General features: G+C 42.8%; 1 protein-coding gene across 1 annotated transcript in view; it reads left to right on the forward strand.

The window, feature by feature from the left end:
- Positions 1-705: 705 nt before the first annotated feature.
- Positions 706-27,388, forward strand: part of MYH15 (myosin heavy chain 15) — a gene marked incomplete at both ends in the record, with an annotated part of 114,835 nt that continues 88,152 nt past the window's right edge. The window contains 12 exon segments of the mRNA XM_081137994.1: positions 706-793; positions 7,850-8,138; positions 10,116-10,131; positions 10,135-10,209; positions 11,669-11,758; positions 11,760-11,762; positions 14,001-14,064; positions 14,153-14,217; positions 14,221-14,245; positions 24,652-24,755; positions 26,009-26,103; positions 26,105-26,145. Coding sequence (XP_080994120.1) covers positions 706-793; positions 7,850-8,138; positions 10,116-10,131; positions 10,135-10,209; positions 11,669-11,758; positions 11,760-11,762; positions 14,001-14,064; positions 14,153-14,217; positions 14,221-14,245; positions 24,652-24,755; positions 26,009-26,103; positions 26,105-26,145 — 955 coding nt within the window.

Genomic DNA, 27,388 nt, shown 5'->3' on the forward strand with positions numbered 1-27,388 from the left:
TCAATCAGCTGCCTCCTGCACACCCTCTCCTGGGGATCGAGTCTGCAACCCTGGCATGTGCCCTGACTGGGAATCGAAAAGTGACTTCTAGATTCCTGGGTCAATCTTCAACCACTGAGCAACACCGGCTGGGCTTTTTTTCTGATTTTAAAAGAAATTAAAATATTTTCATGTGCCCTTATAGGCGTCGTGCGCCACAGGCATTGTGCCTAGTGAGTAAATTGGCCCTGCTAGAGTCAGATATTCTTTTTTTAAAAAAACGTATCTTTATTGATTTGAGAGAGAGGAAGGAAGAGGGAGAGAGAGAGATAGAAACATCAGTGATGAGAGAGAGCCATTGATCGGCTGCCTCCTGCACGCGCCCCACTGGAGATTGAGCCCGCAACCCGGCCATGTGCCCTGACCAGGAATCAAACTGTGATCTCCTGGATCATAGGTTGGTGCTCAACCACTGAGCCACGCTGGCCCAGTGAGTCAGATATTCTTGAGTCCAATTTGGTCATAAACTTGAGGCGTGACAGAGAGAGGAGGAATAGAGGTATTTAAAAGGAGACTAAACCCTTGTTGGTCTATCTATAGTGAGTGAATTGCCATCCTAGTTCCTGATGCCTCATTTTCACTTTCTGCCCATACCTGTCTACTGCAGAGTGATCCCTTTCAGCTCACTCTTAGGCCTAAGCATTGGGGTGGATCACTTTAAGAAGGATGGACCTGTCAGAGCTTGGAGAAGCTGCAACCGTCCTCACAATTAGTGAGGCTGAGCAGCTTCTGCTACAGGCTACTGCTTTTGATGGTAAGATTTGTGGCGGCTGCTGGCCTCACTTTAGTTTACTGCTTCTAGGTGGCAACTGAAATATTTAATTGATTAAGAGGAATCATCAGTTTTGGAGCCTAACTTACTTGCTTGAGGTGTAACCCATCTCTGAACCTCTGACTGAGCAATTGAGGAGCTCAGAGGGTCCAGGGTAGGGAGGGAGGTTTGCAGAGAAGAGAAGGCCTGCTGGGAGGCACCCAGGTGCGGGCCCTGCTTACTTAGCCCTAAAACATGTTTTCTCTTCCAGGAAGCACTATTATAGTACAGATATCCGCAGGAGTTACCCAAGGTAAAGCCTTTTTCAGAAACTTCTTAGTGGATAACAGAGAGACGGGACTGAGATTTAGACTGTAGGTTGTGCTTGTTTACTGTAGAGAAGAAAGGAAAAGATGCTGGGAAGGCAGGAAAATCGAAGCTATCTCTGGCTCTCCAGAATTTACTAATGTTGGAAACTTGCCCTCTGGCTGTCCTCTAGGTCAGCAGGGTTACTCAGCCAACACTAAACAAAAGATAATTGGGAGACTTGCTCACCCTGATTAATAAATTCTTGGTAGTTACAGGCAAAAAACAAAGGTTAATGAGGATTTAGCCTCAAGATAAAGGCTAAGTGCTACACGAAAATCTAAATAAATGATGTATTTTCCCTTCGCCCTTTCCATGTCTGGGCTACACGGCCATCTCCTGAATTCCGGTTTAATTGGAGATTTGGAGTCAAATTCACAGTGTAACATAGCAGCAAGCCACCTACATATCTCAGTTCCAACATGATTCAATAGTGCAGTGTAAATACTGACTGAGCGTTGTTCTAGTACTCAAAATTAGTCAACATCAGGCTTTAATATGATCAATTAGGATTCAAGCCAGTTGTGTAGGACATTATATTTCCATCATAGACCAGTTCTGGATAAGCTCCCAGTTTCCAGTCATTGAATTTCATTACAGTGATTGCATTTTAGAGTAGCTAATTATAATCCATCAAATCAAATACAACAGAACTATCCCTGAGGTCAGAACTGGTCATGCAGAAGCTTATCGCAGGCAGCGAGATAACAGAGGACAAGACCATAGTGATGCCAAGGCTCTAGAGATAATTGGATGATACATTTAGTAGACTCGTTCAGCACTCTAAATAATTACTTAAAATATAACAACCGCATAATTTTTAATTAATTTTTTTTGGCCAAATTATCCTTCCTCATAGAAATGCACTGGAAGCAAAAAGACGAGAGTCAGCAAAAGTTTTTCACCCCCTGGGCTAGCAGACGATGCATTATGATTTTTTGAACTCAGTCCAAGTGAAAGCAGTGTGATAAGAGTATTTGGCAAGTAGTCTTGGGATCAAATTCCCTGTCCTTGATGTTCTCTAGCTGTGTAATTAGAGCAAATCACTTCTTACTGAGTCTCGGTTTTCTCATCTGTCAAACCATATAACAACACTTACTCTGCCTGCCTTCCTCCATGAGGACCAAATGAGACAGTAAATGGGAAAAACAAATACAGTGCAATAGGACGATACCTAGGAAAGGAAACTAGAATTACTGGGTGTCAGGGAGGAGGTGCGCTTTTAGAGATTAAGACAAAACACCATCCCATAGCCAAAGGTAAATGATTTTCACATAAGGACAGGTAAATAATTTACTTAAAAAACTACGACATTGAATATAGCATTACTCCAATTTTGATCAATAATCTAGACAAAAGACTTGAAAGAAATGCTTCACATAGATAATAGTGGTTTTCTGAGTTTCCATCATGGGTGACTTTTAAAAAATTTCTTCATACTTTTTAAATTTTCTTCAATAAACACATGCTACCATTATATTGGAAAAGATACTTAATCATCTAAAAATACGAAATTATATAGGCAAACCTCCTGAATTTACAGATGAGAAAACTAAGGCCCAAAGTAGTGAGACCATTCTTTATATCTCATTACTGGAAAAGCCAGGACTAAAATTCAGCTGTCCTCACTCAAGTCCATTGCTGTCTCCATTTCCATCTCTGCAATTATTTATGAATGCAAAGAATTAAAAGTTGACTGATCTCATTTACTTCACCTTCAGAAACACCCCCATCAGGAACTGGGCCTCACATAGGTAAAGGTTTCTGAAACTTCTTGTCTCCCACTGTTTCCAGGGGTGATAAAAAAAAATTGTTAATTAATAGGTAGGTGATAAACCCAATTCTTGACAGAAACAATGGAGGGAAAAGAGCTAAGCATACAACCTGGAGGAAGCAAGTTGTAATGGAAGGCCTCTGATTTAGGAGGTAGGTGATCTAATTTCTAGAGCCATTATTCTAACGACTGCTACTAATTAGCTATGGACAACTCTCTTACTCTCCTTTCTTTGGCTCTTTTCCTATAAAGAAGGGGGCGGAGGGGCAGGGTTATGCCAGGTGATAGCCACGTTTTTTTCAAGTGATTACATTTGGTTTAAAATGCAGTGTATTTACCTTAAATATACAATATGTATGCAAAATGGGTGCTTTTCATAAACAAGCCTATTTTCATAGGAATAACACAAAGCAAAATTCGTTTTTGCAAAAAGGGACCAAAGGAGTAAATACAATGCAAACCCAGTATTTAAAATGCAAATGACAAGTAGAAGCAAATGCAAAATCAGTCAAATAGGAATATGAAAATCCTCTGACCCAGCAGTTTTAGTGGTGAATTGGTTGCAATCAGGCAAACGGGGAAGGGAGCACAGTGGAGATGGTGATGGCAAGAAAGTAGTTAGTGAGCAAAAAATTTCTTTGCAGAGACAACCACGGCGGAAGAAAGGTGAACGCTGCCCAACTTCACCTGCTCCTTACACACTGTCTTCAAGTCCGTCTCCCCACCTCTGGGGAGAGCCTCTGGTGAGGGCCCTGTCCTGCAGCCTGAGGCCTCCCTGGCTTTTGTGATTCATGTGTCAGGAGGGTGGTGGTGACAAAGTTGGCGTTACCACCCTGGCTGCAGCGGGGTTTCACCTGTGCCTCGCAGTCAGCTTTTACCCCTTCCAGCCAAATGCCCTCCTCTCCTCTTCCCCTGTCTCCTTGAGGAGCTGGAACAGGGGACCTCTCTGAGCTTGAGCTTCTTAAGACTCACTTTGCTTTAAAAGTTTGTTTCTTTTTTTTAATTCTCATCTGAGGATAATTTTCCCACTGCGTTTTAGAGAGAGTGGAAGGGGCAGAGAGAGAGAGAGAGACATGGATTTGTTGCCTCCCGCACACACCCTGACAAGGGCCGGAGATCGAGCCTGCACCTGAGTATGTGCCCTTGGCTGAAATCAAACCCGGGACCCTTCAGTCCCCAGGCAGATGCTCTAACCACTGAGCAAACTGGCCAGGGCTAGAAGTCTGTTTCTTATTCCCCTTCCCTGGCTGTCTACCTCAGGTGGGAAAGCACTTGAGAAGCTGCCTCAGGTGTTTGTGAGGGTTCTGGCTCATTCGGCCAGAAGCCTCTTATTGGTTAATTGCTTTGTGGAGGGCTGCTTTGCTCAGGGATGGGTCATGGGTGTGAGGAGGCAGAGGAGAGAAAAATAATATATGGGGAAAAAGGATATGAACCAGTTATGCTGCAGACAAAAGTAACCCATATTCTCCCTCCTCCACCTTCCCCCTCCAACTCGAGCATATAATTCCCTTAGCAGGCTTCCATTCCCAAACTAAAACTCAGGGCTAAAGAAATCCTGAAGGACAGACATGATCACTAACCTAACTTTTCACTGAGTTGTAACCAGATCTTACCGAGTGAAGTTTTTGGAGAGGAGCTGGAAAGGGTCAGAGCACCAGGACAACCGCCCAGGATCTGGGGTTGTGGGTAGGAGGTAAGTGCTGGGTTGGGGGGAGTGGGCAAGGTTTGGGCAGGCAAATTTCTGGTAGCGAAATGGTGTATGATGTTCCCGGCTTCCGCTTGCCGAAATGTTTCTTGTTCCTACAGAGTCATTGTGTGGATGTAATTTCAGGATGACCTTTCATGATTTTATTGAATTTTGCAATTACCTATATTGATGATTCCAAGTCAACAAGCAGAATTAGCAGAAGCAAGGTCATACCTTTCAGCGCGAAAGTGTCTAAACATATATTGCAGGTAATCCATATTTTTTCTCTATATGGAAGAAGAAATGCTGGATTCCTGACAGAATGTGGAGGTCGAGGTTAAAGGGAGTGGAGATAATGGCAGAATAATTGTTGGGACAACAGATGGAAAGGTAAAGGAATCATTATTTTATTTCAGGAAAGACTAGGCTCTCAATTTAACCAAATAATTGATATTTTCCCTAATAGTTTAATTAAGGACCTATGGTAGAAAAAAAACCACAACAAAACCTGTGGTAGGAGATACCATTGATAACCTTGGGAAACCTCATTCATCTTTAAGAAGCTTCTCCACTTACTATCAAAGATTTAATGACACATTGATTAAGTCAGAGTAAACCGATTGCTGGTGGTCAAGATCATTCACTCTGGAACTCACAACTTTTTTCACTTTGTTCATCAATGTCTCAAGCTTTTTTTTTTTTAAAGGTACCCCCTGGAGTGGATAGTGACCTAAGAAATTGTGAGGCAAATCATGTTTATAGGATCAAGAAAGAGAGGGATAATTAGAATAAGAATAGCATAGTGTCCAAGAAGCCTAGAGATGTGGGAATGGCCAGTAATGTCAAATGCCAGCGAGACTGAGAAGAAAGCCTTGCATTTCAGAATTAGGTCACTTATGACCTCTGAAAGAGAAGGTCAGGGCAAGTGCTGGTGCATAAGCTAGACTATAAGGGGTCATAGAGGGAATATGTAATAAGGCTATAACAGTCCCCAACCTCTCTCCCTGTCACTAAAGCATTCAGAGCAGCAGGGTGATACTGAGATGGCCCCCTCTCAGAACCTTCGCCTCCTTCCCTGACCTCAGGTTGCCTGCCAGCCCCATGGCAGTGAGTGGGGCCCTATTTCTGTCCTGACTTGGATGAATGCTTCCTTGTAGATTTTACAGATGATTCCCTGTCCATAAAATTCACTTCTCCAATGTCCTTCCACTTCTGCCCCAACATAACAAAAAGGTATAACATCCTAAAACATCCTATAGCATCTTATAACAAACAGGTAGAGTCATTATCAGGAAGTTTGTCTTTTTTACACCCTTGTCTTTGTATTTGGGCAATTTATGATCTAAAGTGTAGTCATTTGAGTTGTAAATATCTGGAGGCCCCTCAGACTATTACTTGTGGTGTTTTAATATGCCCTCCTGACAGTATCTGGACATAAAAAAAAATTCCAAATTAGGTAGATTTTTTTATAACTAACTAATGGAATTAAGGGAGGAATTTGAGGCTTATCAACAGGAGTATAAGTAGGTAGGCAAGGGAAATTCAGAATGTCCTATATAAGGAAACAGAAAGACTCAATTAGGACCATTTAGCCTTGGGACAATCTCTTATTAAAAGAAAAAAAAAAAGGTAGATTTAAATGTCTCTTTTCCATCATTGCTCATACCGACTTCTTAAAAACATAAATTGAGATATTTATATACCATATAGTTCACCTCTTTAAAGTGTACAAAATTCTTTGCAACACATGGCAAAATACATGAGCATAGAAAGAATAGGGGACTATACCTTAACTTTTTCTCTCTGCAGTGTCCGAGTGTCAAGGAGGGGGAAGTTCAGCAGCTGAATCTACCGGAGCTCGACGTGACTGAAGGCAGGGCCACGCCGACTCACCTCAGTGAAGCGCTGTGCTGCAGACCCTGAAGAGACACTATGGCCATTGGATGACTTACGTTCATATATATGCTTTATTGCTGAAATATTTGTTATGTTGGCACTCACATTGGCAATGTCCCAGCCCTCTCTTGGGTGAAAAAGGTAAAGAATTTCAGCATAGTCACATGGAGATAATCCTTGAGGAACGCCTACAGGAAGGGTCCTTGTCTTAGCATTTCCCAGTTTTATTTTGTTGGTATTAATACCTCTTCCCAGAAGTCCTGCTAAAGTAAAGGCATGAGGCTTGGAGCCTGATAGACCAGGGTCTAAACGCCAGCTCTGTCACTTACTAGTTGTTACGTTTTTCACCTTGAAGTCACTTTTACAGTAAAGGGGGCTAATAATGCCTGTCTGTCCAGGGTAGCTTGGAGGGTTTAGTCAAAGGCTGTAGGTAAAGCATGTAGTTCAGGGTCTACTACCTAGTTAGTGCTCAATAAATGGAATGGGTCTTTTTTCTCTCATCATTAAATTGGTGAGGGTGATTGCTGAGGCTTTTTTATTTACTCAGCACCTATTCAGCAGAAGGAGCACTGAACAGATTAGGCTACAATGATGGCATTTGGGACCCATTACTATAGAAGCCTTGACATGCAGGCAGCTTGCTCCTTGGCTTTCTGATTTACCACGTGACTGTATTAGTTTCCCTGGGATGCTGTAACAAAATTACCACAAACTGAGAGGCTCAAAACAAGACATTTAATCTGTCACAGTTTTAGAGGCCAGAGTCCAAAATTGAATCAGCAGTCACCCGCCCCCCCACACACACTCCAAGAGCCTCTAGCAAAGAATCACTCTTTGCCTCTTTCAGTTTCTGGTGGCTATGGGCATTCCTTGTGGTCATATCACTCCAATTCTCTGCCTCTGTCCTCACGTCACCTAATCCTCTGTGTGTTTCTTATAAGGACACCAGCCACTGGATTTAAGGCCCACACATATCATTTTGAGATCCTTAAGTTAGTTATATCTGCTATGATCCTTTTTACAAATAAGGTCATATTCATAGGTTCTGGGAACTTGAACATATCTTTTGTGGCCACAATTCAACCATTATAGTGACTGAGTGACTCGCATGAGCTATTCCCTCTCAATGCCTTAAACATCAGGTTCCTAATCTTGCTGAGGCCCAGATTTCTTCTGGCCTCAAAAGCCTGCAAAATCTACAGGCCAGCTGTTCATTAGCATCTTCTCTGTCTGCAAGATGTTTGTGTCAGACACATTAGCAGTAAGGCTCCTCCAGGGGAACAGGTAATCCCAGGTCCTGTTGCTACTCTAACCTGGTTCTGCCTCTTCCTGTTAGAACTCCCATCTCTGCAAGAATCCAAAAGCTCTCTCAGTTCTTTTATGAGTAACTATTCAAACAAACGCTACCTGACAGTGAACAAGCTGATAATCCTGGAAGTATTTCTAACCCGTTTTCTGAAATTTCTTCTGAACTTCCCTCAGACATATTTGGGTCTGTTCTGTGTGAGCATAAACCCTCACAAGTGGCTTCCAGTGTATCAGAAAGAAGTGGCGGCTGCCTACAAAGGGAAGAGGCGATCAGAGGGTCCCCCTCACATCTTCAGTGTTGCCGAGAGCGCCTTTCAGTATATGCTTCACAGTAAGCGGCTGCCCTACAAAATGAAAGGTAAAAATATCTGATCCACTTTTTCTGTGGCACCAGGAGGTGTGCAGACATTGTGAGCAGAGCGTGGCCTTTACAGCTACCTAATCACTGGAAACCTCTTTTTCCTTCTGGATGAAATATGGCAAAATAGAGCCTGCCTCCTAGGGTTATGAGGATGATTAGCTCACACATCAAATTAAGTGAGATAATGCATTGAAAATGCTTGGCCTAGTGGCTGGCCCAGAGTGAGCCCCCTGTAGATGTCTACTTTTATTATATAAAGTGCCTGCTAGAGTTTCTGGTGTAAAGAAGTTTTCCTGTAGCTATTATTACACCATGCTTCTTGAAAGGCTTAAAATGGCAAAAATGTCAACCATTAGTTAGTCGCCGTTCGTATTCGGAGCAAGAAAATAGGCCGTGAATTTGTATGTTCTTATGACTGGCATACATAGGGGCAGGAAAAAAATCTATTTTACTCCATACTCTTTAAATGGTATGTTTTTTCTAACTATACACAGGGCAAATCCCTTTCCTTGTATCTGACTTCAGATTGCAACTGAGGACATTTTTTACTACATTTATGGCAATACATAGAAGCTCTGGAGGAAGGATGGACTGACATGTTCTCCTTTTATATAGATCAAGAGAATCCGTCTGTGGTCTTCACGTGTTTGCCTTGCCTTTTCTTTCTGGCCAGCAGCGAGAGTTTTGTTGGGAATAGACATCTACATTTCACTGGGAATAAAACACAAATTCGCTGTCTATGAATAGTTTGCTCTTTAGATACAGAATACATTCTGGGAAGTAATCAGATACTCAGGAAATTACTCCACTGTGGTGCCAGCCAGGCTGCCACCATCATTTTAGGAGATCCTTCGGAACCCAGAGTGCACATGCTGGTTTTAATCATCACCTTCTTGATAAGAGAGAGCTCCCTGTCCAAATAATCATTTTCAAAGGTCTCTGGCCTGGCTAATAGGCAGCGAGACTGAAAATCCAATGGGGATGACCGTGGAACAGATAACATGCTGCTGTGGCAGCCAGATTGGGGCAGGCTAAGGTGCATTAAATAGCAGGAACTAAAAGATGGTGAGGCTTGGAGGGCCAAGAAAAGGGGGTGAGGAGGAAGGAAGGAAAAGATTCAGTGATACCATTATGTATGTTAGTTTCAGTGGGAAGATCACTGACTGGCCAGGTGAACTGTTAGCGTGGTGGCTGAGGGGATAGGCTGAGACCCAAGCGCCAGTGAAACACTCGAGGCCCTGGTCTTCCTACGCAACAATGACGCACCTTGTGTGTTAAGCTTTCCATTGGCTTCAGCCATGCCAAGAAAAGTAGTAGCATCTCAGAATCTTAGAGCTGAATGGGCAGCTGGAGTTCAGCCCTTTGCAGAGAGGATAGACTGCTTAGAAAACAGTTTAGAGTTTCATACGGGGGAAAGGCAGGCCTTGATCCTATGACACTTTGGGTGATGAGGCTGTAAATTTAGCATTGTGTTCTTGCTGCATTACAAAGTTAGCTGGATACCAAAGGGGAAGGGAAAGTCTGAAACCCAACTGCCTGGTGAAATGATTGGCAGGCCCTCTTCTGGGAAGGTGGTTGGACCTGGCCACGCGGTAGCCTCAATATATGAAAATCTCTTGAACAGCTGGTAATGCGGAGGCCTTTCTCTAATTAGTAGAGGTACTCTTGAGCTTTTTGTTAACAGGACCATGAGGACTAGGCTTCTTGTTTTTATAAATGTCTTTGATCTTTCTGGATTTTAGCTAATGATATTTTTCCAGTCCAACAATGTCCTTTCCCTTTTCCCAACCAATTAAACGTCTGCATCTCCTTCAAGTTCCCCCTTCCCATAAAACTTTCCCTTCTTGCCTTAGCCTATGTGTTGAAATTTTTAAACTTACATTGCATTTATAATCTGAACGAGTCAACTGTGTCACTGAATGTCTCATTGTAGAGGAGAATCTGGTGCTTGAAAGACTGTGAACACCGAACATATTCTACAGTATTTTGCCACCAGAGCAGCCATGGGTGAGTCTAGGGAAAGGCTGGTAAGTGTTCACGTACCTTGGCAGAAAAGGTGAGGTGGCCCTACCCCGCTGGTCACGGAGGTTGTGCCCTGACCACTCATAGGGACAAAGGAGGGGGAAAGAACCATAGAACAATTGGAAAATTATAGAAAACCCTTTTTCACATTTTTTCTTCACCTCTTGAAAGAATCATCAGCAGCTCCAAACCAATAACCCCAAACATAAAATTACATAATTTGTTTTAGATATGCTTCAAGGGGCAACTCTTTGTTGATCGGACCCTCTGAAAATTAGGCACTTAAGATCCAAACCACCTTTCTTAAAGGCTAGGGTCATCAGGGCCTTGAATGACCACTTCTGATATTTCTGAATTCCTTCAGCTATAGTGAGCTGTCAGACTCCCATAAATATGCACCAATAGAAGTCTGCTGCCTTTACCACTAACATCTGGGTCAGCTCTAACACCTGATGGATATCCCCTCTACCTAATCACATTCCAAGTTCTGAAAAACCTTACCTTCTCTCTATTTAATTATCTGCTTCTGTGGTGGTTTTTAATTTTGCTTACTTTGTTTAGCTTCATTAACAGGTTGATGGCCTTCATAATAATTTGAAGATAGCTAGACCATGAGAGTTGATATGCAAAACAAAATTAGGTAATGCTGAGTAGAACTCAAAATCAATGAATTATTGAGCTGTTAGAGTCTCACATCTTTCTATGTCTGACATTGTTATTTTGCTTTTTAAATTCAATCTTGGTTGTTTATTGCTATTTTTAAACTATGTCAAAGTAGCAATCTGGTCTGATTTTTAAACCATGAAAAGTTTCTTTTCCAATCACTGAATTCCTGAATTTGATTGATTTCTTTAGATATCACTGAACTCTTATAGTATAAGTTTTTGAATACCATATAATATAATACCATAAAATAGGTCTTTGAGGCTGAATGAAAGACAAAAGCCACTGCAATTTGGGTACTGAGTGGTCATTCAGACTTGCTCTGTGTAGATGACCTGCTTTGGCCCATCAACCTGAGCACACATGGTTCAGATTCAAGATCAATACCATTACAAGTCTTTGCTTGACATGAACATCTAGATTACTTAGGAATGGTAGCAAAGAAAACTATAATTTAATAATGCCAAGAGTCTGCTGCATTATGTTAGGATAAAATATCAGGTGTGAGGATTAGATGGGAAGAGAGGGAGATTAACAGTGGAGAGAAATATATGGAATGAAGTTTAAAAATAGGCTATGGTATTTCTTATCTCTTCTCTGAAATATCCATTTTATTTTCCCACTCAGGCCAATTCCAACCAAAAGAGAAGCACTGCAAATAAATGATAATAAATTTGGAAGCAGCTTTGACTACTGGTTATTAAAACAAGAATGGAGTTTGACCTGGGGATGGAGGGCATGCCGCGTTATAGGATTCTGCTAAAAACTTCATCAGTTGTACTCCTCTTACCTGCATCTCAGGGGACTTTAGAAGATCAAATCAAACAAGTGACTCCTATCTTGGAAGCATTTGGAAATGCCAAAACCCTGAGAAATGACAACTCCTCTAAGTTTTGTAAGTAACATGGTTGAGCAGTACATAAGAGTCTTTAATTTTTAAGCAAGTGGTAAAATTCATGTCTGAGCACATAGGTATGAAGAAAATTTCTAGCACATCAAAGGAGGTCTTTGATTAAAGTTTATAATTTTAGATTCCTCAAAAAATTTAACCAGCATTATCATGAAGACAATTAAAATTAAATAAAAATATGTACCTGAGAAGCTTCTATTATTTTGTCCATTTCAGGAAGAAACTATTAATTGAATAGTTTCAAATTCCTTCCCATTACCAGTAGGGAAGCTTACCCAGCAAATTCTAATGTTTTATACTTTATCATATTTTCAGATTTGAAAGTACTTTCTCCTTCATAGTTCCCTATACTTTTCATAACAAATCAATTTAATAAGCACTTTCTAATTCACTTACTACAATTATTATTTCTGTTCCTGCCTATGGCCACCTCTATCCCTGCATATTTTTCTTACTGGGAGAAAATATTTTTTAAGTAGCTTTTGATAACTAGCAGCCACATAATAGAGGAAGGATTTGGATTTCAAACGCCAATGTCACAAATCCATTTTATGCCAAGAGTAGCTGGTGGTGAGTGACTATGTAATTTACAAGGAAATTTGCAGAACGCTTCCTTTGGAGTCTCCCTCTGGGTATAATTAAATAATAGCCTCCTGCCGCTTTGGCTAGTTTCCACTCAAGGCCTTAGATCCACTTGCAACGTCTAGCTGCATAGCAGGTGCTAATCCTGGTCCATAAAACAGCTGCTAGATGTGGGATTTGTTAGCATGTGAAGGGATTTTCTGCTGAAATGAAAGAAAGAACGCTGCGGGGGGGGGGGGGGGGGCGGGGGGGTGTTAAGAGAAGGAAAGGCAGAGAGGGAGGGAAAAAGGAAGGGAAAAGGGAAGAAGAGGAAGAAAAGACAGTAAAAAAGGAAGAAAGGAAAGACTATCAAGAGGAAAGAAAGATAAATAAGAGGGAAGGAGAGCAATGGAAAAGAACAGAAAAAAGTTGGGAGGTTAGAAAGAAAGAGCAGAGAAGAACAATAGAGAAAGATAGATGAAGGCGAGGGAGGGAGGGAGGGAAGAGAGAACAGGGGATTCAAAAGCTAAAACCCTGGGTTAAATGTTTTTCAATTAATATTATGTATGCATGTGTATAAGTGTGAATAGATGTACATATCATGTATGCGCATTATGTATGTATGTTTGTGTGTGTGGCTCCCATTGTCCTGCATTTTTTAACTTGCTGGCTCAAACCCCTCTATGCAGCGACTCTCCTTCCCTTGCCAGGCTGCTGCCCTGCCCTGACTCCTTCCTCGCAGGGGCAGACCTCCAACCCCAGCACCAGCATCGGCACCCCGCAGAATCTAGCTGCCGCCCCGCAGGCTCTAGCTGCCGCCCGCAGGCTCTAGCTGCGCGGCCGGCCAGTTGGCTGCAGTGGGTATTCTGATGCAGGCTCTGTCGCCTCCAGGCAGCCTTTCTGAACCACTAGATCCTGTCCATAGCTTTTCATTGAGAAGTAAGTAAGCCCCATCTATTATTTTTATCAAAGTGGTGGTTTGAAACATAGATCATGTCACTTCTCTGCTTAAAACCTCCCAGTGTCTTCCAAACACACATATACTAAAACCCTACTCCTTCCTGAGCCCATGTGGTTTCCATGAAATGCTGCCCAGTGCCTGTCTACCTCTCAGACTCTGTTTTTTGTAACCTTTTCTCTTTCTCGCTAAACTCCGGCACTACTGGCTTTTCTTTTGATTTCAAGACATGCCAAATGTCCCTGCGTTAGAGCCCTTGCATTAGGTGCTTACACCTAGAATCTAGAAGAATAGGGATTGCATCTATTTTTCTAATGTGGCATTGCCAGTGCCTAGCAGGTTTCCTGGATCATAGTAGATGCTCAATGAATATTTGTTGAATCAATGAAAGAGTATGCTAAGCAGATATTATTTTTCTCGTTTTTTGATAAGAACGCTGAGGCCCAAAGAGATTCAGTAATTCACATAGAACACACAGCTGGCAATCAGCAGATCTGAGGCTGGAATCCAGGACCACTGCTGGTCCTGGCGCTTGTTCTGGCTGCCTCCGGACATTGGCCTGTGCTACCTCAGAACAGTGTTGTCTTTTTTGTTCTTTGCTTTTTAACTTTTAGGAAAGTAGTGTCTCTGTGGGTAATGTGCATAATGAAGCCATTGCAACTGTTTGGGATGTTTCAATAGGAGACTGTTCTGTGTCCACCCAGGGCAAATTCATCAGGATGCACTTCTGTGCCAGAGGCGAGCTGTCATCTGCAGACATCGACATCTGTAAGTGGCTTTCACACTGTCTGATGGCTTTTCTTCTCAGTGTTGAAAGACCATCTAAATATGTGTCTTAACCCATTTCTCATCAGAGATTTGCTTGAAAAGTCCCAGGTGATTTTCCAGCAGCCTAGAGAGAGGAACTACCACATATTCTATTAGATCCTGTCTGGAAAAAGAGAACTTTGTGACAAATGTATTATTCTGGAGGTGAGGGTCCTTCTAAAACCAGAGAGAGAAGTCAGATTGTCACACCTGGCAAAGTGCTGTTTAATAAGTCCCTTAGCCTCTTTAGAACTGAGTTTATTCATCCCAAACCTTAGGGAATTAAACCAATTATAGAACCTGTGTTCTATAACTTTATATGGGTAGAGAGTGAATGGTAACACATCCTGCCCCTCAACCAATTTGGTAGTATTTGGAGGTGGGTAGGATGCCCAGCAAGTTAATTGAATGTGTGTGTGTGTGTGTGTGTGTGTGTGTAAAGCATTAGATAATTTAAGGCCTTAAATAATTAGAAGAACCACATCGGTATTATAGGCAAAAGGCAAGAGGTAGGAGACATTACTATGGTGTGTAGTGGTCAATGGGAGTTTTATAAAGAAAGGAAGATTTGAGTTGGGATATGAAAAAGAGGAAGGAGATTTAATCAGAGTAATGAGTGAAGCATATTTCTGGAGGAACAGTGTGCACAACGTCTGGGATAGGGCAAGGCAAAATCAAGGAACAGAGAGATGGGGTTAACTGGGGAAAGGGTTTGCTTAGAGGAATAGTGGAGATTTTATTCTGATCGTTTCTGAACTCAGGTTGTTGGGAGGGTGCGTGAGCATGTGTGTGTGTCTGTTGTTGGGGTGGGATGGGGTAATAGGAGGTCATGATTTGTTGAAGGCAATGACAGTGAAGCTACTATGATGGGCAGGATGGACTGGAGGTAGAAATACTAGAAAGTAATTGTAATAGTTTTGGTATGAGATGACAAGACAGTTGTTTAAGGTAGTGTCTGTGAGAGTGGAAGGTGGAGGAATGGGATGGGAGACTAGAAAGGTCTTGGCAATGACTGAAGGTAAGAATGAGGGATAGTGATGAGTAAAAAATACTCCCAAGTTTTGTAATTTGACTAGGATAAAGGTAGTGCTATGAACAGAAAGAGAAAATAAATTTGTGGAGGTAAGAGAATGAATTTCCTATATTCCTTCAACAAATATGGGTGCATTAGGCAGTACATTTTGAGCATGGGAGACAGAGAAGTAAATGAGATAGACAGGTTCCTGCCCTCATGAGCTTACATTCTAATACAGAAGACAGGTAACAAACAAATTAATTAATATATAATTTCACAGAATGGTAGGTCAAGAACAACAAAAGTAAAGTAGGGTGAGAGGATAAAGTAAAGAGGCATTTGGTAGGATTGTGGGTGGTTATATTCTAGCAGAATGATCAGGAACATCCTTTCTGAGAGGCAGCATTTTCCCAGAGACCTGAATGAATGAGGGGGCAAGTAGGCAAAGATTTTCAGAAATAAAGTTCCAGGATGAGGGAACAGTGAGTGCAAAGACCTTGAGGCTGAATGCATTTGGTTTATTCTTGGAATAGGAAAATGGCCATTGTGGGTGGGGAAGTGGAGAGGGTAATGCAGGGTGAGATAGGCAGGGGCCAGACCACACAGTACCTTGCAGGCTATTGCAGAGAGTTTACATTTTATTTTGAGAGCTATGTGGAGTCCCTGGAAGGGGAGAATGGCAAGCTGACTGTGTATGATGAAAGCTACTGAGGACAACAGTGCTCCCACAGGACTGAACGCGGGAGATGGAGGGTCCAGGTGAGCAAATAGGTGGGGAACAATTCCCCAGCCCATTATATTTAGATTAAGTCTAGCATTAGTCTGGCAGTGTTTTCACTGCATGGTCTTCACCTCCAAAGTGCCCTCATCAGATGGGGAAAGCTCTGCAATCTGGACAATTATTTTCACCATGGGTGCAATTAGTGATATGCTATTCTCCCCGCTTCCCTTCCACCTAAAGCCGGAGCAGATTTTTTTGGTCTTCCTTTGATTAGCACTTGCAAATCTAATATTCTTGACACAGATTTCTAGACTGTGCAGGACATCTGACACATAGGGTCCATTGTGGGTACCAGCAGTGACTGCAAGGTCTTTTGGGGACCATTTCTGTTTACTAATAGAACTAACTGAAGACTGGGCTGCTGTGGAAAATTTATACTTACTCTGAATTCATTTATCTTGTTCAGTCTTTGGGGGCTGTTGGATTGATTACTGCATAAAGACTGACATCTGCTGGTCCGAATTAGGGAATGTCAGCTCACCTGTTTTGACATGAACTGTCCTTTGGGACATTTTAAAATTTGGAACTCTTTCTATTCATGTTTGTCAAAGAAGATTGATACAAGAGGGCACATCTTAGCAACGTGAGGATTATGTCCAAATTTCCTAAAATAGCATTTTTGTACTACAGAAGAATCAGGCATGGGAAATCACAGCAGAGAGGCTGGCCACCCGTCGAATGAGCAGAGGAAATGGGGTCATGGGTTACCCCAGAGCCAGCCCCCTCCTAGTCTCCACATGGCTTGGAACATTCCTTCTCTCCTTTCCTTTGGTTAAGGCTGACCTCTGTCCCAGGCGTGGCTGAGCCCACTTCCTCAGTCCCCTGGGATATGGCTCTTCCAAATCCTTTAGTTCTTAATGCCATCTGTTTAGCATGGTCCTGCACGTATCTTCCTTTTCTCCCCTTTTCTTTGTTTTCTTTCTATGTACTTATTACACCCGCTTTGGCTATTCAGCTGGTGCATAAGCATCAGGGGGAGAGGTCAGGAAGCATGTCCTTGCCTCTCAGAACCCTTGACACTTGCCTAGGGCTCTGCATGGTTGGCAGCCTGCCAAGAGGCGCACCCGAGCCCGTCTCCTGGTGACCCGAATGCCTCTGCGGAATGAAATTGTCAGCATCTGGGCCTCCTGTTCTGGAGCATGTTCAGCTGCATTCCTTCACCCACAAGGTCTCTCTTGAACTAGTCTATCTTTATCCCTTCCTCCTCACTGGTCATTTGTGGAGCCCAAGTTGTGTTGGTTGTGCAGACCGTGCCTAACTCCAGAGAACGCTATTCAAACGGCAGACTATGGGGATGATCCCCTCTGGACGTGGGCAGTGCACATGTACATCTGAGGAACAGGTGACGAGGGGGTGACATGGCACAGAGGCACTAGCTGCAGAATGTTATTTGCGATCTAAATTCTTTTAGCCCAATGTTGGCTTCCCTCCTTTTCAGCGAATGCAGCTGAATCTTGAACATTCAGCCACCCAGAAAGTAAAAGTGAATGTCAGCATGACGCATAAAACAAAGCCTTGCTGATAAAATACCCCCTTTTAAAGGGCTCTTTGCATCTCCTACTCGACAGTGGCCCCTAGAAATGAACCTGCACAAAGGTGGACACCTGGGCTTTTTGAAATAGTGGAACAATCAGCATCCTCTCATCTATGTTACCCACCCCCCCAACCCTCCTGATGAGCTCCGTGTCCTTCACGTGCCCATAATCCGGTCAGCATTCTTGTGTGGGGGTCCTTGTGGGCCTAGACAGTCTCTCTGGCCCTAAGAGAGTCTCATATAAGTGCTTTTACTTTTTTGTTGCTGCTGTTCTCTCAGGGCCATTTCCCTTGGTAGAAATGAAATTAATTAAAAGAATTCCTGTTTACATGGTACTCCTTTGAGATAACCTCAATCCTCAACCCAATTAAAATTCATTGCTCCTTGAAAATAAAATTGCATAAGGCCTGGTGGGGGTGGTGTTTTAAGCTAAAGGCTTTTCAGAGTTTCTCAGACACTAATGCATTTAGTCTGTACATTCTTCGGAGCCACCACTTCAGGCTGAGTGTAGCTGTCCCAGTGAACGATCAGGACGGTGCAGCAACCATATTTCTGGTTGTGAGGAAAGAGAAGAAAACTCCACTAGGTGTGCTTAAATGCCTTCTAGAAAGAATACATCTGTGGCAGGGAGGTGCTGAGGGAGACTCGTGTGTATTGCGCTTGGGCCCACACTCCGCCTTGCTGCTGTAACCGTAGGCCAGCTCAGAGTGGTCCTATCCTATTAACAAACCCAGAACCAAACTCAACTCCACTCATGAGTAACACTTGTGAACCCCTTAAATCCCGCCCCAAACCCTGGATCATCAAGATTTGAGCCTTGCCACCTGTTTCTTACTAGTCAATTTGCAAATAAAGCTGCTTTCTTTTCTCAAGAGCTGGTGCCATGGTATCGGCTTCTTCGTGCGTGGGGCAGTGAGCCATGCTCAGTAACCATTTTAGTAACCACCCAGGGATTTCGTCTTTGTGACTGCCTGCCTCAGGGGTGTGGGCTCTTGCACGACTCTGTGGCCACCTGAACCGGTTTGTCTAGGCTTGGATGCTGGGTTCCTGCTTCCCCCACAGTGCTCCAGGCTCCTCCACTTTTGAAAAAAGAAACAGCTCCTGGATCAGATTACATTCTGGTGAGTGACCTCATTAAAATGCGCTTGTGCCTAAATTATCTGAAAATCTCTTGAGGATTGTGGGTTCCAGTCCCATCCCACCCCACCTCACCCCCAGACTTGGGTTAGAGTCCTAGGTCTAGAATTGTGGGTTCCAGTTCCACCCTAGGGAGACAACTGGAAGAAAGGTTGCACCACTGAGGTCCTCGAAGGTCAGGCTTGGTCCCAGGGTCTTGGATTTCTTTGTCTGGAAGAATATTCAATCTACTATACTGTAGGGGTGCCAGTCTTGTTTTGTGCATCTTTGTTTTAGATTAAAGGGACTGGAGCCTCACATTAATTGGCTTCAAAGTGGGAAGCCATTAAGCTGGTCACCGTAACCTAAGAACTAAAGTTTTGCTAAGACTAGGTAACCTATCTTTTATTGTGACTTTGGGTAAATGAATCATAGTGATATGTCTCTTCAGTCAAGTATGTCTGATAAATTTCTCAGGGTTCAAATTTTAAAAGGAGACTTTTTCTTAACCTGGAAATGGCTTTGGGTTATTCCAGTGGGCCCCTGGAATGCCTCAAAGATTTGTTCTCTCCTTATAAAAGATAAATTTTAACCTAATTAGGATATTAAAATTACATAGGAAGTTTTGTGAAATAAGGAAATAATTCTAGTTGTTATCTTAAAATGTTTATTATCATAATATATGTTACAGAAAAAGCAAGTTCCTGTGTCACTTGCATTATAGTCAGATTTATAACTGAAATTACGGGGAGTGTTATATCTGGCTGCAGCCCTTTGGGAAGTATTCTTTAAAATTGGTCAATATTTAGCAAAATGGTTTTCTTTCATAACGCTGCTTGGCCCCAATATCAGAGTCAGGTGAGAAATGGCCCCAAAATGGGTCCTTAAACCAAAATTATGGTTCAGAAGGAAGACCCTCAGGGAAAAATAACAAAAAAATTCAAAACAATCCTGTATTCCCTGAGTCAAAGCCAAATGATGATCTTAATTTTCTACATTTGGCTCCTCCCGTGATGCCTCCTCCAAACAAAGTGGGAGTTCTTGTGAATAATGCTGAGGCTCCATCAACAACTCTCCTAGGGTCTAGCCCTGGACCCTTCCTTGCCAGAGAGTCAGAAAGGAACAGTCTGGTCTCCCCAGGGTGTTCACTTTGGCCCTGGGGATACTTTGCCTCAGGCAGGGCATATCTGTTGAGACAAGTCCCTGAAGTCTGGATGAGCAAGGTCAACCTAGGGGATTTATATCTGTGTACTCCACCCTACTGAGATGATCCTGAAACGATGGAGAATCTCTTCACCTGTGCACTTTGGAAGCCTCCACCGAGGAGGAACAGAGAACCGCACGGTAGAGGGCTTTGTTTCAGGTTCAGCAGCCTACTCCACAGCTGTTCTGAATGCTGAAGGCAGGGCTTGGCGGAAGAGGCTGTGGGAAGCCCACCAGGTAGACACAGCAGCAGGGCCAGGAGCCCCCACCTCAGCCCCTGTCCTGGTCTCCTTCCACAGCTTTGGTGTCTCCAAGGGAAACCTGGGGCTGAGCCCAGGTGGTAGCCTGCAGCAGCCTCGGAGCTCTGGTTGCAGCAGGCCAGCTCAGCTCCCAGCAGAAGCAAGCAGCATGGGCCTGATAACAGGACATCATAAAGGGGCCCAAAGAAGGGCCCAAGGAGAACCCACCCACCTCCCTTGAGAGGGTGTTGAGACTTACACCTCGGCATGCGACAAGCTGCACTGCTCCTCCCAGCACTTAATCGCAGTCAATCAAGATGCAGTTGGTGCTTACTGGAAGGAAACAACTAACCATGGGTAAGACCCTGACCCTCGCCCCCCCACAGGGTGTGTATATTGTAAACAGAAGGGTCATTGGAGAGAAGCATGTCCTGATCCCCTCCGAAGATAAGGGAAGGAACTTGCCACAAATGAGCTTACTAGATACGGAGGCCAGGGCTCATAAGCTGATGTATTTTGCTGCTGAAAAGGAAGGGATGTAGGGAGGGGTTTCCAGGGTGGAGCTGAGGGGGCACCGCTAAGTCTCTTGTTGGGTAGGGAGGGGTCAAGGCATAGCAGGGACAGAGGAGGCTGGCAGGGGAGAGGTGGCGACTGGGCCCGCAGGAATGGAGAAGATGGGGGTAGAGACGGGAGCGGACAAAGGGCAGAGCGGACCTGGTGGTTGTGATGCCAGCGGCTGCGGACTGGTGGGAAGCGGAGGGCGTGCGGGATGGCCAGAGGCTAGCGCGGGAGGGAGGGGGGCTGAGTGGAGCGGGAGAGGCCAGACGCAGGGGGTGAAGCCCGAAGTGAAGGGCAGTTTGGTGATAAAAGAAGAGAGGGGGATGAGTCAGAGGTAAAAGGAGAGAAGAAAAATAACCTGGAGAGAAAACAGGAGGAAGTGTTTGTTGGTCAGAACATACAAGAGGAGGAAATGATGAAGTGCGTAAAAGGAGAAAAATGTTTCCCTAGGACAGATGGTGGGTGATTCCAAGGTGAAAGAGGAGCCTCGGGTTGTTCCCCCTGGCTCCAGGCGGACCCTGGCCATGTCGGAGTGTGGAGGGCGCGGGGCAGAAGCAGCTAACTGCAGCTGTGTGCGCGGGATAGGGCCTTAGGTGGCCCTGCCTAGCGTAACTGTAGCCCCTTAGAAACAAGCCTCGGTTGAGCACCTATGAAATGTTATCTGGGGGGCCCTTTTTAAAGACTATTACTGCAATCTTGAAAATGATCATATTGCAGAAGAATTAGTTACCATAAAATATACACAGCCTCTAGGCCCTACTTTCTCTGACATACATAAGTATGCCCGTTAATGTCTCCTATAGATGTTCCCCTGCAATGTGTAAACCCAAAAGACTGGGTCCTCAAGACTTGGCAACCTAAATGAAATGGACCCTACGAAGTCCTTCTAGTTACCCATGTCTACCAGGACCTCCTCACCCCCTTTATAATTCCCAAGTAGGGACACTCTTCACAGACAGGAAGAAGAGGACCTGACGGCCTAGCACTAAATGGGCCTGGAAACCCAGTACTGATTTTCTGCCCCTAATTATACTTGTGAACCCTTGACTACTCTCAAATTACTTTTCAGAAAACACAGGGCAGCTGAGACTTCACCTGGCCAGAAAGAGAAGGTCATCTTGGAAGTAGACTTATTTTCTGCCCAAGAGTTCAGACCAGGGCTATAAAAACCTAAATTCCTATTATAGTTGCTATTGTTTTGGTTTAAATGCTTGTTTTACTTTCCTGGTTATGATATTTGCTTGTATAGTTCTAGTATTCTACTCTCTTACACTGTCTTGGATTTTTCCTGACTGACTTTGTCCCCTTATCAGCAGGCAATAACTAGAGTGGTTCACCACCCATTCCCCAAGGCTGAAGAATAAACAACAAAAAGGGGGGATTTGTAACCATAGACCAGCTCAAACTGGTCCCATTCTGTTTAACAAGACCTGGAACCAAAGTTTACACCACTTACAAGTAACACTTGTGAACCTTTAAACTGCTACTACCTCTTAGAAATCCACGCCAAACCCTGGATCAGTAAGATGGATTTGAACCTTGCCTCCTGTCTTCTTGCCAGTTGACTTTCAAACAATGCTCTTCTTTCTTCAAAAGCCGGGGCTACAAGCCGGAGCAGCAAGTCCTTGCTCAGTAACACTACCAGCCCCCTTCTGAACTGCAACTCCTTCCCCCTCCTGGCCCTGTAGTTCTCACCCACATGGTATTCTTCCCGCCCTGCTCTGTCTCCCTCAGCACTTACCCAAATGAGCCTGCTTGGATGGAACAGGACCCTCTCTCAGTCTATGACAGAGGAGGCAATGGAATCCCATCATAGTTATAGACACAGGTTTGAGTAGGTGGGTAGCACAGTCTAACAGAAATACTAGAGACTATGTTCTAAATTCAATTTATCATCAATTGGTTCTGGGCAAGTAGTAAGTCTTTCTAGTCTTCTGTTTTCCTATATTTAACATAGAGACAGTGTCAAATATAGCACCTCTGGTTCTTACGACTGAGATGAAAATCATAAAAAATGACATAAACATGAGACTAAAATGAAAAGTATTTAAAGGTTATGGTTTAGAATGATCTAAAAGATCATTCTGAACAAAGTAATCTTGGAAAGTAGATTTTTTTTAATGAGTCAGCCAACTGAAAGATACATCCACCCTAAAAACACAGCAGCATTTCCTGCACTGTTCAGCTGTGTGATTCCTCAACATCCTTGAGGGAAAGGACTGTGTTATCTTGAATCTTTACCTCCTCCAATAGCATTAAATAAATATTTTTATTTGAAATACATGGAAATGATGTCTACTTGTGCTGTGAAGGAGGTGAAGGGGCAGGACATCATGGCACCCAGCTCCTGGCCTGCGTAGGGTTGTGACATTCACTGACATAAGGAACCACCTGAGCCACTTATCGCTATCTGCATTCAAATATCTACTGGGAAGTTGGAGATCTAGGTCTAGAGCTCAGAAAATAAATACAGATTTGAGTCATCAGGAAAGCCATGAGTGAACCTTGCAGAAGAATATATAGGAATTTTCTTGACTTTTAGGGTGTGACAGTATTTGACACTGCTGATTAGTCTCTCCTCCTTGAAAATCTCCCCTTGGCTCCCAGTATGTCTCCCTCACTTGTTTCTTAAATCTCTGGGCATTTCTTTGTGGGTGGGTTCCTCTCTTTCACCTAGCCCATGACTTTAGAGTGTGCTGGGGCTCAGTGGTTGGCTCTGACTCATGGTGATAGATCATCCACACTAATGGCTTTAAAGCCCATTTCCATCTGTTGACTTCCAAAGTTTGATCATGGCCCACACTTCTCTCCAGTGTTCTAGAATCATAGCTAACTGACTCTTTTATACCTCCACTTGGTTTAGAGAGGGACCAAGTTATATGAATGTTTTATGATGAAATTTACTTGTTACTGTTTTTTTCCCCTATCGTATCACTATTTATTGAGGATTTTTCACAATGTAAAATGATATAACCATAGATTGCTATGGTTTAGGTTGTACATACAGTAAATCTCTGTTTTAACTGTGTGGGGAAATTTCTTTGGGAAAAAAAGAGACATGCTGAAGAATCTCTAACAAGGTTCGTGTGCATGCCCAAGATCCTTTGAGATTTCAGTGAGTAAATTTCCTTTTAGCTTTCACAAAAATAAAATAATTTAATAGAAACATTTTTTTCTAGAATTTTATAAGATGGCTTTATACGGTACATATTCTTTTATGTCTGGCTTACTTCACTTATTTTGAGTCATCTATTGTGTGCATATACAACAGTTTAACTGTTGACAGACGTTTGGATTGTTTCCAAATAGAGCTGCTAGGAACATTTGCTCAGTAGCCCAATTTTTCTTTCTGAGATTTGGGGTTCAGGAGAACACAGCTTCTCTTCACTGAGTGGTAAATAGAAAAATCAGCTCAGCTCAAAGAAACTTCCTTGAGAGCGAGTGTTTGGCACAAGAGGTTATGTGATTTCGCCGAGTCAGCGGCTGATGTGCTCCTGACATCCTGCCTTGGCTTGGGCCGGCATCGCGTTTCCTGACTAAGTGAATCATGTCAGGAGTCTCAGACCTATCAGCCGTGCAGCTCGGAGCACAGGAGCTGATTTATGGGTTCCTTGAAAGATGGACTCAGCCTCCTAATAGGCTGGATGTGATGTGACAGGATTACACGCCTAATGTTCCCTAAGTGCCGACCCCGGGGTCTGCTTCCTTCCTAGCCTTTGAAGCTGAGGCCCATTATACTCATAATTTTATAAAACATTTTTTGTTCTCCCACCCTCAACCATGCATCTAGGCCAAATTCCTGTTTTCAAAGTTTTGCCAACACACATTATCTGTTTTCTTTCACACCAATTCAAGCTGCTGCAATTGAATCTGCTTTCAGATTTGGCCTGCCTGATCCTCTCGGAGGCATTAACACATGCCTGACAAGTTAATAGAGGGCAAAAATTGATTGCAGAGCTTTGGGTATTGAATATGGATTTTATTTTGGTTTGTTTACAAGTATGCTATAAGCTGTAAGAGTAAACTGTGAATATTGGTCAACTGTTTTCTAAAGCTTCACAGGTTTCTTTAAGCTGTTCAAGTGGTGGTTTCCCCCCTGCAGATATTTTCCTGGTGTCTGAAAACCCCTCTGACTTTCACTTTTGCTGTCATGGAGAAGTTGCTGCGGAGAGCTCAGATGTTGCTCAAGAATCGCTGGCCACAGATGTAAGGCTTGTTTTATCAAAGCAAAGTCTGGTGACAACAATGAGAAGTGAAAGGAAGCGTCTTAGATCTTGGAGAGAAGAAGAAGGCCGGGGGGGGGGGGGGGGAGCGCTCCTTATTTATTGTAAAAGTGCACATTATTTGTATAGTAACTTTAGGACAAATAGAAAAGTAAGACAATATTTTAACTCATTGGCAACCACTGTTTTTTTATTTGGGGTATGTGTGTATATATATGTATATATATATGCAGTCTATTCCTTTTTTTCTATATTGGGCTGCTATCTTTTATTTTTAAACAAAAGATCATAATTATACTGCATATGTACTTGGTATAAAGAATTTATTTTTTTCAGTTAATGTTATAATATAAGCATTTTCAGTGTTATTGCAAACTCTTCATAACCATTCACATGGATACTTAATATTTTATCAGGCATTTGTCCTGTAGTTTTTTTAGGCATTCTCCTATTGTTAGACACAAGGCTTTTCATTTGTTTTATTTTTGTACTGTGGTGAATATCTTTGTAAGTAAATGCTTTTTCCATATATAGATTCAACTTATGCTACATTCCTAAAAGTGAAAGTACCAGGTAAGGATTGTAATGTAATATAAAATATAGACTATATTTTTTATAGTCTGTTTATACATATTCTAAATTTACCACTGGAAAGATTGTCCCAATTTCCACCTTCCTAGAGAGGGAGATGGAAATTGGTACACATCTTACCATGTGCAGTGACTTCTTAGGATACAAGTTCTTTGATGACATGGTTTTTCTTTTCTTAAACACTTCTTTTCGACAGCCTTTGAAATGTATCAGCTCTGGAATAAACTTGGGAGAACATATGGAATCCCAGAAATAAGCAACCCATCAGATAGAGAGCTATTTTTTGCCATAACCATGAAAAGCAAAATAATTTACCTCATATAGCTGGTAATGATTGATTGCTGGAAGGGAGAGGAGGGACACAGGGCATCCAGGAAAGTTCTAAAACTAAGGGAATGAAATAAGTCAAATCTGGTGTCTTCCTAATTCTTTTAAAGGGATAAGTAGACATGGGTGACCAACTGCCAACCGGGCTGATTTGCATTCCTGCGAACAGACCTGCCACACGTCGGGGCTGAGGGATCTGTCTCACCCCTTCTGGAGCCCACAGCCCACAGAGTACAGGGAAGTGTGGCACAGTGTGGGGAGGTGCTCACTGCAGCCCTGAGGCGAATGAAGTCACTGCCATCTGTTTCCCTTTCACAGCAAGCCACGGACATCTTGGGCTTTCTTCCTGAAGAGAAGCATGGAGTCTATAAACTCACTGGAGCCATCACGCACTTCGGAAACATGAAATTTAAACAAACCCAGAGAAGAGCAAGTGGAAGCAGATGGCACAGAACGTAAGACTTTTTTTTGAAGACGTGACATGCACTCTCTTCCAACGCCTGACCCCAGGCCTATTCCCCTTTCCTTGCAGTTAACCTCCCCTTTTGGTTTTTGGAAAAATGTTGAAATTAATTGGCAATTTCCTTCAATTGCTGTTCCTCAAAATTATTCTCTGTGACCACCATTCTGATGTAGGATCCTTATATCTCAGAACAAAAATCATTCCTTAATTAATCATTGAGGAGGCAGTATATTTGCCAAACTTGGATGACACAGGATTGACTGGGACATTGCCTGCCTTCAGCACATAGTTTATTGAGAAAAACAGAGAAAGGAACAAATTACCATAAATTGTAGTAAGTGACATCATGGAGGTGTGGACAAAGGTCTTCAGAATTTTAAAGGCGGAGTTTTCACTGGACAGAGGCCACGATGGCTTCATTTCTCTCTAGTTTTTATTCACATTTAAAAAAATCTGTAGTCCTGCCTGCTTGCCAAAAAGATTTGAGGCATGTTACAATGAATGATCCGTCTAGAAGAATCATTAAGATAGGAAGTCACAATTACGAAAAGAAGGAAGCATAGTTGTTATTATTTCATTTAATATTAAAACCCCTGGCAACTGAAACAAAAAGGGAAAACTCATTCAAATTCCTCAACAAATAATTTTTAATAAATTGTAGATTTTTAATTGTGATAAAATACGTAACTTGAAATGTGCTCTTTTAACTATTTTTCAGTTTCAGGCCATTTTACAGGCCAGTGGCATTAGGCACCTTCACGCTGTTATGCAGCGATCACCACCATTCATCTCCAGACATTTTTCATCACCCCAAACTGAAACTGCACCTATTAAACAATGATCCCCTACTTCCCCCTGCCCCTGACCCCTGGCAACCATTGTTCTACTCCGTGTCTCTATGAATGGGACTGTCCTACGTGCCCCCTGGAAGTGGAATCATGCAATATTTGTTCTTTTGTGTCTGGCTGCTTTCCCTTAGCATAATGTCTTTAAGACCCACCCATGTTGTATCTGTGAGGATGTCATTCCTTTTTAAGTGTGAATAATATTATATGTACGTACCACATTTTGTCTGTCCATCCACTGATGGGCGCTTGAGTTACCTCACTTTCCACGACTGTGAAGACACCTCTTGCTATTTCAAACTTTCATCATACTTCATTTCTTGGTCTCTTCTGTGGTTGTTTTACCGATATACTTGATATTTTTGCTTGTGTTTTATTTATTCTCATGGA

Source organism: Miniopterus schreibersii (assembly GCF_964146895.1).
Source record: "Miniopterus schreibersii genome assembly, chromosome: 5".
In the NCBI taxonomy this organism is placed as follows: Eukaryota; Metazoa; Chordata; class Mammalia; order Chiroptera; family Miniopteridae; genus Miniopterus; species Miniopterus schreibersii.